Genomic DNA, 18,784 nt, shown 5'->3' with positions numbered 1-18,784 from the left:
TCATCTAACAATGATTAATTTGGCGGGTTACCAGCGGGTTTTGTAGGGTGGGTGCGAATAGAAATTTTTTTGTTTGCGGATTATGCGAATCGATTTTTTAAATAAAAAAATGATTCACGGGACGGGTCGGAGCGGGATGACCCGCAAACCCAGCACTAGTTGAAGTGGTAGATCCATATGAAGATTCTACAGACCATTAAAGCCCAGTCGCCAATTCTTCATCTTAATGGATCTCTTACAAGCGCTGATAAAAGCCTATTAAGTTCCTGGCACAGGCCCAAATCTAGTTATTTTCTCCTGGCGTTTTCTCAGTCTTGTTAACTTATGGCGGCCAAGAACATCCAACACAGTTGGAGTCAAATGATCAAATGCTGCCGTTTGCGAGATGCATTGTCGAGATTTTTCTCACCAAACGCCAATTCGTATCTCCATCTCCCCAATTCTACTCTCGGCTTGACATAATCCACAGAAGTGTTCACTCTTCCAGAGCTCTCGAATCCAACTTCCGGAGAAGCAACGGGACTGGCTTAGTCTGTCTCGAGAAGCGCCACGACGATGGTACTAAAACCCCCAACCACGACGAATTCGCGAGCGACGTCGAGAAAGCATACAGAATCCTCCGGAAATTTCACTCCAGAGTTCCGAAATTGGAACTAGCTCTCAACGAATCCGGTGTTGAGCTCCGCCCCGGGCTAATCGAACGCGTTCTGAATCGCTGCGGAGATGCCGGGAATCTAGGTTACAGATTCTTCGTCTGGGCCGCGAAGCAGCGGCCCGGGTATCGCCACAGCTACCAAGTCTACAAATCAATGGCGAAAATCATAAGCAAGATGCGGCAGTTCGGAGCCGTTTGGAGTTTAATCGAGGAGATGAGGAAGGAGAATCCGCAGCTGATCGAGTCGGAGCTCTTCGTCGTTCTCGTAAGGAGATTCGAGGGCTCGGAGATTGTGAAGAAAGCCGTCGAGGTGCTCGACGAAATGCCTGAACCGGACGAGTACGTGTTCGCGTGTTTGCTCGATGCGTTGTGTAAGAGCGGTAGCGTTAAGGACGCTGCAAAGCTTTTCGAGGACATGCGGTTACGGTTTGGGCCCGATCGTAGGTACTTTGCGTCGTTGTTGTGTGGTTGGTGTAGAGAAGGGAAGATGATTGAAGCTAAGCATGTTTTGGTTCAGATGAAGGAAGCTGGGTTTGAGCCTGACGCTGTTGATTACACTGACTTGTTGAGTGGTTACGCTCACGCTGGTAAAGTGGCTGATGCTTATGATGTTTTGAAAGATATGAGGAGAAGAGGGTTTGAGCCGAAGGCAGACTGTTACACAGTTTTGATCCAGGCGTTGTGTAAGGTAGATAGAATGGAGGAGGCGATGAGTGTGTTTGTTGAGATGGAGAGATATGAATGCGAGGCTGATACTGTGACTTACACTGAATTGGTTAGTGGGTTTTGCAAATCTGGGAAGATCGATAAGTGTTACAGTTTGTTAGATGATATGATTAAGAAAGGGCTCGTGCCGTCCCAGCTTACGTATATGCATCTCATGACGGCTCATGAGAAGAGAGAGAATTTGGACGAGTGTTTGGAGTTGATGGAGAAGATGAAGCTGATAGGGTATCATCTCGATCTCGACGTTTACAATGTCGTTATCAGTTTGGCTTGTAAGCTGGGAGAAGTAAAGGAAGCTGTTCGGTTATGGAACGAGATGGAAGCAGACGGTTTGCGTCCTGAAGTAGACACGTTTGTTATTATGATCAATGGATTAACGAGCAGAGGTTGTTTACTCGAAGCCTGCGAACACTTCAAAGAAATGGTGAGTCGCGGACTGTTCTCCGTGCCTCAACACGTAACTTTGAAGTCATTACTGAACTCTGTTTTAAGAGAGGAGAAGCTCGAAATGGCTGAAGATGTTTGGAGTTGCATCACGAGCAAAGGCACCAGCGAGCTGAATGTATCGTCGTGGACAATATGGATCCATGCCTTGTTCTCGAAAGGTTATGTGAAGGAGGCATGCTCTTATTGTGTTGAAATGACAGAGATGGACTTTATGATGCAGCCTGATACATTTGCTAAGCTTATGAAGGGTTTAAAGAAACTGTATAATAGAGAATTCGCGGTGGAGATTACGGAGAAGGTGAGGAGTATGGCAGCTGAGAGGGAGATGAGTTTTAAGATGTATAAGAGAAGAGGTGTGGAGGATTTGAGTGAGAAAGCCAAAGCTAGAAAAGATAGACAAGGGAAGAAGAATAAGCAGAGGACTCCATAACGGCAAGTCGTAGAATGCGTGTTGTTTTTTGGGACTTAGTAGTGTCGGCAGAACGGCAAGAAGTCTTAGATTATGAAGAGGATAAAACGACGGCGTTTTGGGAGTGACGTGATGTATGACAATAACACTGCGAAGCTCTCCGCTAGTAGCTAAAGAGCGCTTAAAAAGAAGAAAGCTTTCACACACGAAATTTTCTCGGATCTGAGATCTTTGGATCCAAACATCGTTTAATTCGAAATCAAGGTGTGTAAGCTTTTCCTTCTCCTCTTTTGATTTCTCGTAGATACTTTCTTTTCTGTTATTCGTAACGTCAGCTCCTTGTTCCATGGATCCACTATATCGATGGTATTGATTTGTTTCTCCAGATTCATGTTCGACTTGGTGTATTATTGTTATTATGTTGCTGAAATGATGCAACGAATCTGTTTTTGTTCGTCTAGTAATTTGCATTCCAGATTCGGGATGCTCATTTTTTCATGGATCTGTTTAAAAAAAAAAAAAAAAATTCTTTCCATATTTGGTAAAGATATTGATGCGTTAATGATTATTCCATCGCTGCAGCTAGTTCAAATGTGTTCTTTGTGCTTTTACAGACATAAAAGTTGTGGACTGATAGATTTTAATGTCTGTTTTTTTTTGCTTTGAAGGTCTAAGAGAAGCTTAGAGGGATCTTAGTCATGTCAAGAAGGCAAGTAGGTTCCACGAGGCGTGGAGGGGATAGTGGAAGCTTTCCATTTGTAGGAGCTTTGCACTCTAAATCACGTTCCTCTCCTCTGCTTTCTATTTGCCTTGTTCTCGTGGTATGATGAAATGAGTCCCTGCTTACGTTAGTGATTCCTTTCATAGGATACAAATTGACTTCTTTTTTTCTTTCTCTCAAAACTGTAATTATTACCAGGGAGCATGCCTTCTCATTGGTTATGCTTTCAGCGGTCCAGGTTTGTTTCCCTTCCACCGACTGATTATGTTATGTTTGGTATTTCGACTTGTAAGCCCTAATTGGAGGTTACTGTAATGATAGGTTTGTTTAAAAGTATCAGAGAAGTCAGCAAGATCACAGGTAATTGTCACTCAGATAGTTTCTCTTTTGAAATTAACCTGCAAGGTTGCGTGACACTTGACTGTTTTTTAATTTACTACAGGTGACTATTCATGCACATCAGAAGTTCAAAGAGCCATTCCTATTCTCAAAAACGCTTACGGAGATAGCATGCGGAAAGTCTTGCACGTGGGTCCTGAAACATGCTCAGTGGTCTCTACTCTGTTGAAGGAAGAAGAGACTGAAGCATGGGGTGTTGAACCATATGATGTAGAGGATGCAGACTCCAACTGCAAAAGTCTTTTGCGTAAAGGCCTTGTACGTGTGGCTGACATCAAGTTCCCTCTGCCTTACCGGTCAAAGTCATTTTCTCTTGTGATCGTCTCAGATGCTCTGGACTACCTCTCACCCAAGTATCTGAACAAAACCGTGCCTGAACTTGCACGGGTTGCTTCGGATGGTGTCGTTCTCTTCGCAGGTAACTAAAACCCCAGCCTTTCTAAACGGCTTAAGATTTTGAAGTATCTAAAGAGGTTTAAATCAATTAAAAATATTGATCAATTATAGGTAATCCTGGTAAGCAAAAGGGGAAAGTTGCAGAGTTGTCGAAAGTCGGACGACCGGTAAGTTCAAGAAAAACCACACATGATGCAGTTTAGGTTTTATACATGTCCTGTTCGGGAACATGATGCAGTTTTACTGTTTTCGCAGGCTAAAATGCGTAGCTCGTCGTGGTGGAACCGTTTCTTCTCACAGACAAACTTAGAGGAAAACGAAGCAGGAAGCAAGAAATTCGAAAAAGCAGCTTCCAAAATTTCATACAAACCAGCTTGTCAAGTCTTCCACCTCAAGCCATTACATTAGATAACATTATTAGTATTATTACTACTGGTCTTCAAACCAAATACATCTCCATCTCTTTGTTATATGCCTTATTTGCTCTATAGAAAGAAACAGAAGTTCAAAAAAAAATGTATTCCATTCTCATCGTTTTGATTCATAATTTAACTATTTAATAAATTTAGCCTGCATTTATTTCGCTTTAAAGCTACGACATTGTCTGATAGAACTTAGTTCTCTATAGGCTATAGCTTGGTTGGCCATTTGATTGGTCGAGTGTCTAGATAATTTTTTAATGAATTCTTGTTGTGTTTTGTGATCATAGACTAACAGAATTAAAGAAAAAATAGATCGCTAATTGACACAGAAATTAAGCGTTACCTCAAAATTTTATTATGAAAGAAGAGGCCTGTTTACTGTCCACTCTCTATTTGATCTGGTTATACGAGCTAGACCCAATAATAATATGTAGAGTATGTATGGGGTAGTAAATGATACACATTAGGGTTCTCGGTTGACTTGAGCCCAAACACAAGCTTAATGATACGTTCCTTCCCAAATTATATTCTAAAGTTTTCACACATATTAAGAAAATGAGAATTCGGCCAAAAAAAACCTCAACTTTACACGAATTGCCAAAACAAACATGAACTTTGGGGCTGGCCAAAAAAACACCAAACTTTCATTGACTTTAGAATTAATTAACAATGTTTTCGCTGACTTGCCAATTTAGCACGCCGTCAACAAATTTAACAGAAATATTTGACGTCGTTTATTGTTGACGTTAAGTGAAACGACATCGTTTTCAAATGAGATGAAACGACGTCGTTTTACACGATTTGAAATTAAAAATATGTAAACCCCTGGATTCGAACCCAGGTTGGTTGGTCAAATGGGAAGGTATTTTACCACTGGGCTACTGGCACTTTTAATGTACATACTAACATGTTTACTTTTATTTGGTACATATTAAATATAAAAAATTCTCTAAAAACTTAATAAGATCTTTAAAATTCCAAAAAATTAAAAAAATAAAGAAGATTTTTATAAAATTAATTTTGAAATTAAAATTGAAAATGAATTTTATTTTTCTTTTTAAAAAATAAAAATTCTTCCAAAATTTTCTAAAAAATTAAACGAACTTTAAATTCCAAAAATTGAAAAAAATAAAGAAATTTTTTATAACATAAATTTTGAAATTAAAATTGAAAATAAAATTTTATTTTTCTTTAAAAAAAATAAAAAAATCTTCCAAAAATTTCATAAAATTAATTTTGAATTAAAATTAAATATTTGTTTTTCTTTAAAAAATAAAAAAAATTCCAAAATTTTCATTTTTTTAAAAAAAAATCCAAATTTTTAAAAATTATAATAAAATGCAAAAAATTAAAGTTAGAATTATCAACTTTTTATGTGTGTATAATTAATTTCAACTTTTAGCAAATGTATTAAAAATTGAAAATTTTGGAAGATTTTTTATTTTTTTGAAAAGAAAAAATAAAATTTTATTTTCTATTTTAATTTCAAAATTAATTTTATAAAAAATTTCTTTATTTTTTCAATTTTTTGGAATTTTAAAGATCTTTTTAAGTTTTTAGAAAATTTTGGAAGAGTTTTTATTTTTTAAAAAGAAAAATAAAATTTTATTTTTAATTTTAATTTCTAAATTAATTTTATAAAAATCTTCTTTATTTTCTTTATTTTTTTGGAATTTTAAAGATCTTATTAAGTTTTTAGAGAATTTTTTATATTTAATATGTACCAAATAAAAGTAAACATGTTAGTAAGTACATTGAAAGTGCCAGTAGCCCAGTGGTAAAATATCTTCCCATTTGACCAACCAACCTGGGTTCGAATCCAGGTGTTTACATATTTTTAATTTCAAATCGTGTAAAACGACGTCGTTTCACTTAACGTCAACAATAAACGACGTCAAATATTTCTGTTAAATTTGTTGACGGCGTGCTAAATTGGCAAGTCAGCGAAAATATTATTAATTAATTCTAAAGTCAATGAAAGTTTGGTGTTTTTTTGGCCAGCCCCAAAGTTCATGTTTGTTTTGGCAATTCGTGTAAAGTTGAGGTTTTTTTTGGCCGAATTCCCTTAAGAAAATACATAAAATTTTAACAATAAATATATTATTTTTCATGTTTAGCTATTTCCTATTATTTTTAACCAATCAAAATTCAGTAAATACAATTAAAATCTTTGAAATTTACAATTTGCCATTATTACTTATATTGAAAAAGTAAAATATAAATCTTTTAAAAACAATTTTTTTTTTCTAAAACATGGATGGGAGAAAATATAAATTAGAGGCTCAATGAATCATTTTTTCCATTTGTACTGAATCTAAAGTTGGTCACAAAAGGTGAACTATTTGTCCAAAAGTAACATACAAACAAAAATTACAGCGTGGATTTCATAAATATGGAAAACGAGAGGGAACACACAAGCACAGCCTGGTATAAAGACATAAACATATGTTGACCATACTGTTTGTTAACTTGGTATCCAACGCAGGTGGGACTTTTTTGTTTGTGTTTATCAAAGTTTTTATCTGATTTATTATTGGCATGATCATATGACCTACCCTATCGAAATATACAAAACCATCTTGAGCATATATAAGGAGTAACATTTTAATAGACAGCCTATGAAACATGTAATTTTTTTTTTCAATGACAAAAGAGAGCTCAAGTAAAATATGTGGATAAAACGTTTTGAACCCCTGTTCTAGACTAACACATAAAAGTTCGTCACAACACAAATTTTCCACTAAACTACTATTCACTGTTAACACTCTTTTTTAATTGCTTCTATTTGTTTCATTTTTCCATATTTACTGCATAGCATTATGTATTTTTAGAAACCATGTTTCTTTATATAGAAATATATTGAACTGTTGAAGTCTACACTAATCTTTTAAAGTTTATGAAAAAATCGTTTTTTTAAAGATATTATTAGACACAAAATGTCTCACATCAACACTTATCATCAATTGGTTTTAGGTTAGAAGTTCATCTAATTTAATATGTTATCAGAGTCCGATCCACGCAATCCAACCCGATCCACATCGATCTAGCCCAAAGTTAGTCCATCGATCCTTATCCGAACATTCCAAAATTTTTCATCCCAAAAAGTATATTAGACACAAAGTGTCTCAGATCGATAGTTAAAAAAGATATTTAGTAATATATAAGATATATGAGCCAATCTACTTATCACCAATATTAGTTTTGGGTTGGAAACCCATTTAGCTTAACATATATTTACTAGAATCGCATTCAGAGATACAACCCTCACTTAGAGCTTGATTGGTTTCCCCGCTACCACCCGCAAACGCAGCTTTTGCGGTTGGTAGCGGTTGACAGCGTTTCGAAACAATCATATAAACCGCTACAAATCGCTTCAAACCGCTCCGAACCTCTTAAATTCAAAAGCTGGTTCCAGCTAGCGTTTGCGGTTGCGGGCGGTTGCGGGAGGATAATTTTTTTTTCTTTTTTTTAAAAACCATATAAATACAAAAATAAAAATATTCAATAAATTTTTTAAAATGGAATTATAAAAATACTAAAATATATCTATTATATTTTAATTAATATTATAAAATTTTAAAATAAAAATATTTTCTATAATTTTAAAAATTTAAAACTATAACTTTGAAAATATAATTTACATATTTATTATAATATTATGATTTTTGATATTTTTATAATTATATAAAATGTAAATATTGTTAATTTATTATTTAACCGCTGTTGTATTTGGTAGTTAACCAGTCATAAGTATCCCGCAAACGCACCAATTTCTAACCGCAGAACCAGTCGTACAAATCTCTTAAAACAGCTAAAACCCGCAACCACCCGCATCAGCAAACGCCCGCAACCGCAACCGCAACCGCTGCGTTTGAACCAGTCAGGCCCTTAGACGAGAGAAGGAATGAAGATTCGACCACCAAACAAGCTAAGACACTAAAACATTCAAGAAAATACAAATAAAAATATACTACACAATACATATCAGGTTTTGAGAGAGTGATGAATGGGGCCCATGTTTTTCAATTTCTGGAACATGAATGGTGGTTATTAAGAAAAACCAAAATTGGAAAAAAAGAGAGATCACGATGGTTGTCACAAAATGTTGTTGATATAGGGATTTGGGGTGGGTAGGGTCTTATAACCTACACTTTTCACATGCATTCTTAAACCCTATTTCTACTGCATCTCCATGTGCCTCCCCTCAAGTCTCTACTTCCTCCTCTACTCCAATACAATATATATATATATATATATATATATATATATATATATATATATATATATATATATATATATAATTACACTTTTCTAATTATATCTTTATTTGGGTCCTTTTATTTTCCTCTACTCCATTTCCTCGAATGTAATTTATTATATAGGGAATATAACAACTCTATTGTTTAATGTTAAGAAAATAAAAATTATGTGTTCTTTCTTGCTTCTTTAAAATGTATAGAATCTAACCTCTATCGTATTAATTATATGATTGCATCTATGAGTTGATATGATATCTTTTGGTAGTTCCAGAAAACGCAATCAAGATTAAGATGATAAATACCGAAATATATGGCTTCATCATCATGAGAAGGATAATTTCACATGCTAATTTCAATGAGTCGTTTTGCATTTTAGCATTATTAGGAGCTGTTATTCAAGGACCCATAATGGCTGCACCAATCAAATCAATTTGAGCTTTATGAAATCTTGAAAGATATACTGAGAAAATGGCAACCTCTTATTAATTATTTTAAAACTCAAAATGCATTTTAAAATTTATAAATTTTGAAATAATAACGATTTTCTGACGTCAGGTTTTATTATTTTTAAGAAACAATTAATATAATATACCATAACTACCAAAGAATATTCCAGTTAAGTTAGTTGATAGTTGTTGACAAAAAAAAGTTGATAGTTGGAGTCAAAGTTAAATAGAACAACGTCGCCTAAAAATCTGGGGGCATATACATAAGTTAGTTACTTAGTTGATAGTTTTATAAACCAACAGCTACCAACATTGGCTTTGATCTCGTCCACCTGACTTTGTTAGTTAATATTTAAAAGTATATAACTCACTGGTTTGATTTACCATCTTCTCTATAAATAAACGTATTTTAGATATATACGTATATGCATACGTATACAGGATCAGTTTGATGAGCCGATCCATATTCTTAAAGCGATTTGATGTCGGTAATGGCACTACGTTTGATCCCACTTGTCTCTCTTCCCTTTTCTTGTATGTCAGTTTCCTTGTTTTCCAATTTTACGTTTACCACCCCTATTTTATTTTATTAAAATCCCCTATATATTATTTGAGAAGCATTGCAACATTTTTTTGTAGCCACATGTCATCACTAGAATGATTCTTAGAATCCTTAGAAAAATATGTTGGTCCATCTAAATATATAATAAGTTTTTTATTAAACCACAATAAATACATTATTAAATGTGCTTCATTATTTCCTTAAATAAGATTACGGAATTTCCTAATGTGGCTAAAATATATATGACAATTAATGATTTTGAATAATAAAGATTTGATAAAATAAGTGTGTATTATAATTATATTTGTTTAATTTTAAGCTATTAAAATAAATTAAACAATCATAGCAACTATATAATAAAAATTTAAAAAATTATTTATATATTATATTTTGAATTTTTAAAAACGAGTATAAATTACTAAAACTGTTAAAAGTTTCAAATTCAAATTTTGTGATCTATGATTTAAAACTTATGATATGACATGGTACAAATAATTAAAAAATAATATAAGTTGAAAGTCTCATTTAATAAGTATCAAAAATAAAAGATATATAAATATATGTATCATTTTAAATTAAACTATATGCCATATAAAAATATATAAATATCTTAATTTTGAAATTTACTTTGAACATTTTTTTGATAAAAAATTTGAAAAATATTGACAACTTAATTTTTTAAAATATTATAAATTACTTAAACCATTAATCCCACAATGAAAATTTTGTTATCACTAATTTAGACTTTTTGCTATAACAGATACAAATGATAAAAAAATAGCAAAAAGCATCATCTGATAAATATTAATATTAAAATATACCATATATATGTTACTATCATTTAAATTTAATTATATATCATATCAAATAGAAAATATATTTTTCTATTTATATAATTTATTTATATGTTTGCACCAATTTAATTATATAAGTAGTAGATAATGACTTTTTAATTATTCAATATATATTTATTATTTCATAATATGTTATAAACATATAATATATAAAACAATTTATATATATATAATGTTTATTCCGCGCAAGGCGCGGATCTTAACCTAGTATATCATATAAGTCAAAGTGTTGACATTTACTTACATGTGCTTATAAAAAAAATTCTTAACTTCTTAAAATAAAATTTCTTAAAATGTCAATTTTATAGACAATGATTTCTGGTAAATTTACCATATCTATATTTAGTAACTTATGAATTATGAGGCAGTAAGCACCATTATCGCTAAAACTGGTTTTGGATTTTCAAAATTTTTTTTTGTTTTGTCTGGTTTTTTTTATAAAGAAAAAATAAGAAAACTTAAAAAAAACAAACTAATTGCGGATCGCCACGTGTTAGTGGGGTCCGCAAACATAACAAGAAACAGACCAAAAGTGACTCTTATATAGCCACTTCTGCAACCGGTTTTATGCAAACTAGATTTTTTAACCGCGCTACGCGCGGATAAGATATTATATGTATTTCTCAATTCTAAAAAATAATGTATAATATTGTATTATATTATTTAAAGAATAGAAAATAAGACTACATAACATAAATATATTTTTTATATTTTCTTTGTGGAAATCATTATGTTGTTTGATTGTTGTACTTAATTCACATATTTGCATAGATATTTGTGATAGATGAATAACTATATTTTTATTATCAGTAAATAATATATATTTATTATATAATATAAGAAAAATTAAATTATTTACCTTTTTAATAAACTTGTCTCATGTTGGGGACTCGGTTATAGACATATCATATTCGAATGAAACATTTTTACACTTATCAATGTTCTTAACAATCAATAAACAAATCTGAATATTAAAACAATATCTCATACGATCTCTTTGTGGAATAACTGCTTTGAAGAAATTGAATTTATGCATCAAAAATGACTGGAAATGGATATGCATATGGGTTATCTAAGTCAGCTTTACAAAAAACTATTTATAGTTCATATATCATTTATGTTCATCCTATTTTTTTGTCCATCATTTCTTAAACATCTTGAAATAAGTAATGCTAATTAATAATAAACTTTTTGCTCACAAAATAAAAATCAAATTTGTTTAATTATCGCTTAATTTGTCTAAGTGATATATGTATTTCTCAATTCTAAAAAAATAATGTATAATACTGTATTACATTATTTAAAAAATATAAAATATGACTACATAACATAAATATATTTTTTAAATTTTCTTTGTGGAAATCATTATGTTGTTTGATTGTTGTACTTGATTCACATATTTGCATAGATATTTGTGATAGATGAATAACTATATATTTATTATCAGTAAATAATATATATTGATTATATAATATAAGAAAAATAAAATTATTTACTTTTTAAACAAACTTGTCTCATGTTGGAGACTCGGTTATAGACATATCATATACGAAGGAGACATTTTTACAGTTATCAATCTTCTTAACATTGAAAAAACAAATCTACATATCAAAACAATATCTCATACGATCTATTTGTGGAATAACTACTCTGAAGAAATTGAATTTAGGCATAAAAAAGGACTGAAAATAGATGTGCAGATATGTTATCTAAGTCTGCTTCACAAAGTACTATTCATAGTTCATATATCATTAATGTCCATCCTATTTTTTTGTCCACCATTTCTTAAACATCTTGAAATAACTGATGCTAATTAATAATAAACTTGTTGCTGGAAAAAAAATCAAATTTGTCTAATTATCGCTTAAATATTTTATTAATATGGTCAAAGAAGCTTTTAAGTGATATCATAGTTTAATTTATTAGTTTTTTTGTTAATTTTTAGAGGTTTTTGTATTTAAGATTTTTTTCCATATTAAGCTTCTATTTCTTTCACAGAATTGATATATATATATATATATATCATAAAAATTACCATCAAATCAGTTTTACTTATTTATTATTTTGTTTTAACGAAAATACACTTTTTAAATAATTTAATTTAAAATAAAATTATACATTAATTTGCTGTATTTTAACAATTTCATTGATTTAATTAATTTGCTTTGGTGGATAACTTAAAAGGTTTTCATATGAATCGGGGAAAGCAAGTTTATGTTGTTATATTATATTTATTTTGTGTATATAGAATCTATATATAATGCTAGTGTAATAAAGAAAGAACATTATTTTTTTGTAACTTCAAAAATATACATTATTACAATTTAAAATGAATCAAAATTGAATAAAATGGTAATTAAATATTTGTAAATCTAATTGTTTAGTTGGATTCTCATGAAAAAAAAATCGATTGGTTAAACAAATGTTTCAAAATTTGTTGTGGTATTTTTTTGTCTATAAATTATAAAATTTATTGAATTAATATATTTAATTATTGCATCCTTAAATAATATTTTATTAAGACATTATAAAAATATGTTTTGAGTTGTTTTGTGAAATTGTACAAAAATCTATGCTTTTTCATATTTGTAACTTCAAAAAGATACATTATGATAATTTGAAATTAATCAAAATTGAATAAAATGGTAATTAAATATTTGTTAAATCTAATTATTATTTTTATCTTGTTTAGTTGGATTCTCATGAAAAAAAAATTGATAGGTTAAACAAATGTTTCAAAATTTGTTGTGTTATTGTTTTGTCTATAAATTACAAAATTTATTGAATTAATATATTTAATTATTGCACCCTTAAATAATATTTTATTAAGACATTAGAGAAGTATGTTATGAGTTGTTTTGTCAAAATTTTACAAAAATCTATGTTTTTTCATATTTGTCACGAAAATTTATATGTTAAACTTACTTTTACAAAATTCTTAACTTTGTCACGAAAACAAAAATCTATGTTTTTTCATATTTGTCAACGTTCCCACACTTTCTAAGAATATATTAGCTTAGTCACTTACTTATTTTTTTTTACAAAACAAAGTATCGGAGTCTTGAAAGTTGAATTCATATTATTGTAAATGTACATAAGAATTTGTGATTATATACTTAGTGGTTCTTGTATATGTGTCCAAGAAAGTTTCAATGACTTAGTGGTAACTGTCCTATATATATATATATATCATACTAACCCGGGTTCGATTCTCACCTTCGCATTGTTTTTTTATTTTTTACGAAAAATAAATGAGATGACATGACAATTTCGGATTTTCTGATTGGTTGATTTTTCTATCCTATGTGGACACTCTCTCCATGGCTTATATCCCTTTTTAGTATAGTATAGATATGCAGACCCCACCCTTTAAGAACCTTATTAAAAGTTGGTGTTAATCATGGCCTTAGTAATGGAAAAAAATAGGATATACACACTCTCACGAAATTTTATCATCCTCATAAAGGTTTTTTTTCTTGCTGACTTCATGAGTGGATTATTAAATAACAATCATAATAAATTCAAATTTCACAATTAAACCATTAATGGCATATGAGTTTGCTTTTTTAATTGTCATGTTTAGTCCCTAGAGGATGGTCATTATAAGGACGGCCCGGCGGTGACTGGAAACGCGTAAAGGCTAATCATTTAACTTTCATTAGTTTAATACGTCATAATGATCTTAGTAAACGAACAGATAAATTAGGGCATTAATATCAAAATGTGTCATTCAATTTTGTATGTATAGTATTGGAAGTTTTTGAAAACATCCAGTACTTAGAGTTAGATTTATTGTTGTATGTGTCATGTGTGAATGCACGATTAATGATGGGTGACTTATTTTTAAAGAACAAATGCAAATAATAGCAGATTGATTTATTAGAGTCATATTAAAAAAACAATAAAAAAGAAGTTGCCTCACATGTCTTAACCAACATTTACTAAAACTATGTTTATGTCTGGGCGGTCAAAAAAGTCTAACTAGTTTCTGATTCTATTGTCACACTTTATTATTCTTGGGATAAAATGTCGTAAGATTGTTTATCTATATATACCTCTCAACATACCCATTGCTTCTCCAAACACATCTCATCACTTTTCAACAGCTTAAAGTCTTAAACACTAAATCAAGATCTCTTTGTCTCTCTTTTTTTCGACCATAATCTCTTTGACTTAAAATCAGAAAAGATGAAACAGCTTTCGACAAAAGTGACAAGCAATGGTCATGGACAAGACTCATCCTACTTCTTGGGATGGGAAGAGTACGAGAAGAATCCTTACGATGAGATCAAGAACCCTAATGGTATGATCCAGATGGGTCTTGCTGAGAATCAGCTATGCTTCGATTTAATCGAGTCGTGGTTAGCTAAGAACCCAGACGCAGCTAGTCTCAAGAGGAAAGGTCAATCCATTTTCAAAGAGCTTGCTCTCTTTCAAGACTATCACGGCATGCCTGAATTCAAAAAAGTAAGCTTCATTTGTATTCTTTAAAATAGATAAATATATTAACCTAATACTTGCATCAAAAGTAACATATCATTTTCTCTATTCTCATGAATATATTCTGTTTCTTTAGGCAATGGCTGAGTTTATGGAAGAGATAAGAGGAAATAGAGTCACGTTCGACCCGAAAAAGATTGTTTTAGCCGCCGGTTCGACCTCTGCGAACGAGACTCTCATGTTTTGTCTTGCTGAGCCTGGCGATGCTTTCCTCTTGCCTACTCCTTACTATCCTGGGTAAGTTATAATTATAACCCTACTTTACTTGGTTTCCAAGTAAACTCATTAAAACTCTTTGCTTACGTTTTGGCTTTTTGATGATATATTACAGATTTGATAGAGATCTTAAATGGAGAACTGGAGCTGAGATTGTGCCAATCCACTGCTCAAGCTCTAATGGCTTCCAAATCACGGAATCAGCTCTACAACAAGCTTACCAACAAGCCCATAAGCTTGGTCTCAAAGTCAAAGGAGTTCTTGTCACCAACCCATCTAACCCACTTGGCACTGCGTTGACCAGACGTGAGCTCAACCTTCTCGTTGACTTCATCACTTCCAAGAACATTCATCTCATTAGCGACGAGATCTACTCAGGCACTATGTTCGGGTTCGAACAGTTCATCAGCGTGATGGATGTCTTGAAAGACAAGAAACTTGAAAACACCGAGGTTTCTAAAAGAGTCCACGTCGTTTATAGCCTTTCCAAGGATCTTGGACTTCCTGGTTTCCGCGTGGGAGCGATCTACTCTAACGACGACATGATCGTATCTGCCGCGACAAAAATGTCGAGTTTCGGTCTTGTCTCTTCTCAGACTCAGTACCTTCTCTCTGCATTGCTCTCAGACAAGAAGTTCACAAGCCAATACCTCGAGGAGAATCAGAAACGGCTCAAGTCCAGACAGAAACGCCTAGTGTCTGGTCTTGAGTCCGCAGGGATTACTTGCCTGAGAAGCAACGCCGGTTTGTTCTGTTGGGTCGACATGAGACACCTCTTGGACACAAACACATTCGAAGCAGAGCTCGACCTCTGGAAAAAGATTGTCTACAACGTGAAACTAAACATCTCGCCCGGTTCGTCCTGTCACTGCACCGAGCCGGGTTGGTTTAGGGTTTGTTTCGCTAATATGAGCGAGGATACACTCGATTTAGCCTTGAAGAGGCTCAAAACATTCGTAGAGTCCACAGACTGTGGACGGATGATATCAAGAAGCAGCCATGAAAGGCTCAAGAGTTTGAGGAAGAAGACAGTCTCTAACTGGGTTTTCCGGGTTTCATGGTCCGACCGTGTACCTGATGAGCGATGATTTATTCATCTCCCTAAGCTTGAGACGACAAACAAAAAAGCTTCAAGGTTTTTTCTTTTCTTTATATCCTTCATTTTTTTTATATTTTGGAAAAATATTTTTCATTTTCCAAGATATATATAATATCATTATATAAGTGTAATATTCATAAATGTCTGAGTGAGTTTTTATGCAATTTTTCGTTCGGGTGTAAATTGTTACTATAAGTGTTGGTTATACGTGTTTAAAAATGCACTCAGTCCGAATGTGGATTTGCAGTGGCAATATATATAAAATATGTATCCCGTTGTAATTTTAATCAAAAGTTTGCATGTATTGTGTAATTAATTCACTCTTTTAATATATAATATTTATTTGATTTCGTAAAGTATGTGCTTCTACCCTTTCTCAAAAATGTGCTTCTTTAATTTTGATTAATTTCTGAATCAGTTGTGATATATATTTCTTCTTTGACGACAATGAGTCTGTAATGATCGTTAACGTTAGTAAAGGACGTTAGTGAAGGCAAATATCAAGGATGCCTAACTCATTATGTTAAAGTCTTGGACTAACCCTTTGACTTTGGTACGTTACGTTGCATAAGATTTTGTCCGAAAAAATCCGAGTATCCGTGACCTGTTCCATTTTACTCGAATATTCATTTTTTCTAAATATTTGTGGATCATGCGATTCGATTTTATTTGTTAATTATATTAGATATTTTATGTCAAAATTTTGAATAAACATATATTATTCTTTACAAAGCAAAAAAAAAAATCAATGTCACTTTTTATAATATGATTAAATTAATAAATTAACATTTTTAACATAAATTATCAAACAAATCAAATAATTCAATGTAAACGAGTCTAATATAAAACATATGTAAGCATTTGACTCAAATAAAAAATCATATTGGTATGCAACTCAATACTGAAAACAACATGAAAACAACTTCAAAACTGACCAAATTTACACTATAAAATGTATAAATATACATAACATATATTATATATCTATAAACTTACGGATTGAATAGGATATTTGGCTTTTTCAAAAATATTATTTGTTGTTTTTCTTTGTTGTTTATGAATATCACATTTTGATATTTGCTTTGCTCCAGAACTTTACATATATCTATATATTTTGGATCGAAACAATACAAAAAACATATGGAATCAAATTTAACGGAAATAAGCCAGTCTTACCACGTCACATCTTGTTTTCTTGAACACAAATTTATAGTCATTAAACTAAGAGAATCTCCAACAAGTATCAGGAGGAGTTCTCGATATTAAAAAAAAAAAGATAATAAAATTAAGATAGAAAAGGCAAAAGTTCTTAATTTAGAGCTTTTCAGAATCTGTCTACATATTTAAGGACATATGTCATGCTACCAAAGAAAATAAATGATTTATCTAGTTTTAAGAAAATGAAACAAAAATAAATGATTATAATACTAATGTTTTTTTAAAGAAAATTTTATGGACTCTAACCAATGGAAGTGTTCTAACTTTTCTATTAAACCAAACTAGATTCACTAGGTGATGTATTATGTATTAACTTTTCTTTTCAGGTCACAAGTTTGAATACCAACGACCAAGAATATTAATTAAATTAACCTAATCTAATCTATGTTAAAATATTACAAACCTTTTTAAAAACAAAAAATACTATAAAACTAAGTTGTCGAACTTATGTGTTACCAAAAAGACTATTCTGTTTACCATTGGCCAGAAAAAAAAAATTAATCTACCTCATTTAGGCATTACTCTATGAGATATTTTCAAGATAATTGCTTGGATTCCAGAAGGTGATAGTCATAGTTCATATTTGGTTTTCTTACTTCCTAACCTTTTGTATTAACTTATTTTGGATCCCTCTTATAGGGACATCACTTAAATCAGTAGTTCATGGAGCCTTAAAGATTTTCCTAGTGAATCTGGATCAGATTACAAATGTATCCGTCATCAAATGCCAATGATATTGACATGATATTGTAAGATTTACCATACGAATATAAATGAATTGCGTAAATAAAAGAAATGTTTTTGATGATTATTTTTTCAAACTTGATGATGATGAATTTTTCTTAAATAATGTAACTGATATAATCAAGTCTGAAGGAATGAAAAAGTCTTTTTTTTTAAAATAAAAAAAATCTTGTGAATAGTGAAAAATTCAAAGATTATCATTTTTTTTCTTCAAATAGATCACCAAGGGAAGCCCAAACAATTTGCAAGATGCAGTATTTTTATTTTTCTACAACATATAGAAACATAGTCTAAATTTTGTCAGAATATAAAGAAAATTTAAAATTGTGCCAATTGATGTACATACGATTAACGAAATCCGTAATTTAACTTTTTATTTTGCTAAGTCCTTACGATTAAGTAAAAAGAAAAAAAAAGATTGATATAGCAAAATAATAAGATGAACAATCGATCTGTACTCCAATCCATTTAAAACATATATTGGATCATTTTACAACTGTTTAAACCTATACAATGATCGACTCTTAAAGCGATGCTAACAAATACCATGGTCCAATGATTAGATATTTAAAAAATATAAATGCAATTCCAATCATAATTACTAAATGTCTAAATCAATTATTTGGGAAATGTTAGAAATTTAAGTCTCCAATCATTTAAAGAGAAAATGCACTATAACCATTTTCTTTATTTTGTGTAATTTATTTCAGG

The 18,784-nt window shown here is 31.2% G+C and overlaps 3 protein-coding genes across 3 annotated transcripts; all 3 read left to right on the top strand.

Moving 5' to 3' along the window:
• Positions 1-306: 306 nt before the first annotated feature.
• On the top strand, positions 307-2,976 carry LOC106348179 (putative pentatricopeptide repeat-containing protein At5g65820). The gene is made up of 2 exons (XM_048734991.1): positions 307-2,501; positions 2,906-2,976. The coding sequence occupies exon 1, from the start codon at positions 369-371 to the stop codon at positions 2,256-2,258; it is 1,890 nt and encodes a 629-aa protein (XP_048590948.1). The 5' UTR covers positions 307-368; the 3' UTR covers positions 2,259-2,501; positions 2,906-2,976.
• On the top strand, positions 2,912-4,317 carry BNAA06G24780D (probable pectin methylesterase CGR3). The gene is made up of 6 exons (XM_048734992.1): positions 2,912-3,058; positions 3,157-3,196; positions 3,280-3,318; positions 3,401-3,775; positions 3,865-3,920; positions 4,009-4,317. Exons 1-6 carry the CDS (start codon positions 2,936-2,938, stop codon positions 4,159-4,161), a joined length of 786 nt encoding a protein of 261 aa, XP_048590949.1. The 5' UTR covers positions 2,912-2,935; the 3' UTR covers positions 4,162-4,317.
• A 9,497-nt stretch (positions 4,318-13,814) lies between these two features.
• Positions 13,815-16,467, top strand: LOC106351946 (1-aminocyclopropane-1-carboxylate synthase 5-like). The gene is made up of 3 exons (XM_013791654.3): positions 13,815-14,763; positions 14,873-15,033; positions 15,128-16,467. Exons 1-3 carry the CDS (start codon positions 14,485-14,487, stop codon positions 16,098-16,100), a joined length of 1,413 nt encoding a protein of 470 aa, XP_013647108.2. The 5' UTR covers positions 13,815-14,484; the 3' UTR covers positions 16,101-16,467.
• Positions 16,468-18,784: the final 2,317 nt, after the last annotated feature.

The sequence above is a fragment of the Brassica napus genome, chromosome A6, assembly GCF_020379485.1.
Source record: "Brassica napus cultivar Da-Ae chromosome A6, Da-Ae, whole genome shotgun sequence".
Lineage (NCBI taxonomy): Eukaryota > Viridiplantae > Streptophyta > Magnoliopsida > Brassicales > Brassicaceae > Brassica > Brassica napus.
Note: the sequence above shows the minus strand (reverse complement) of the source record. Positions and strands in the feature narration are given on the sequence as shown.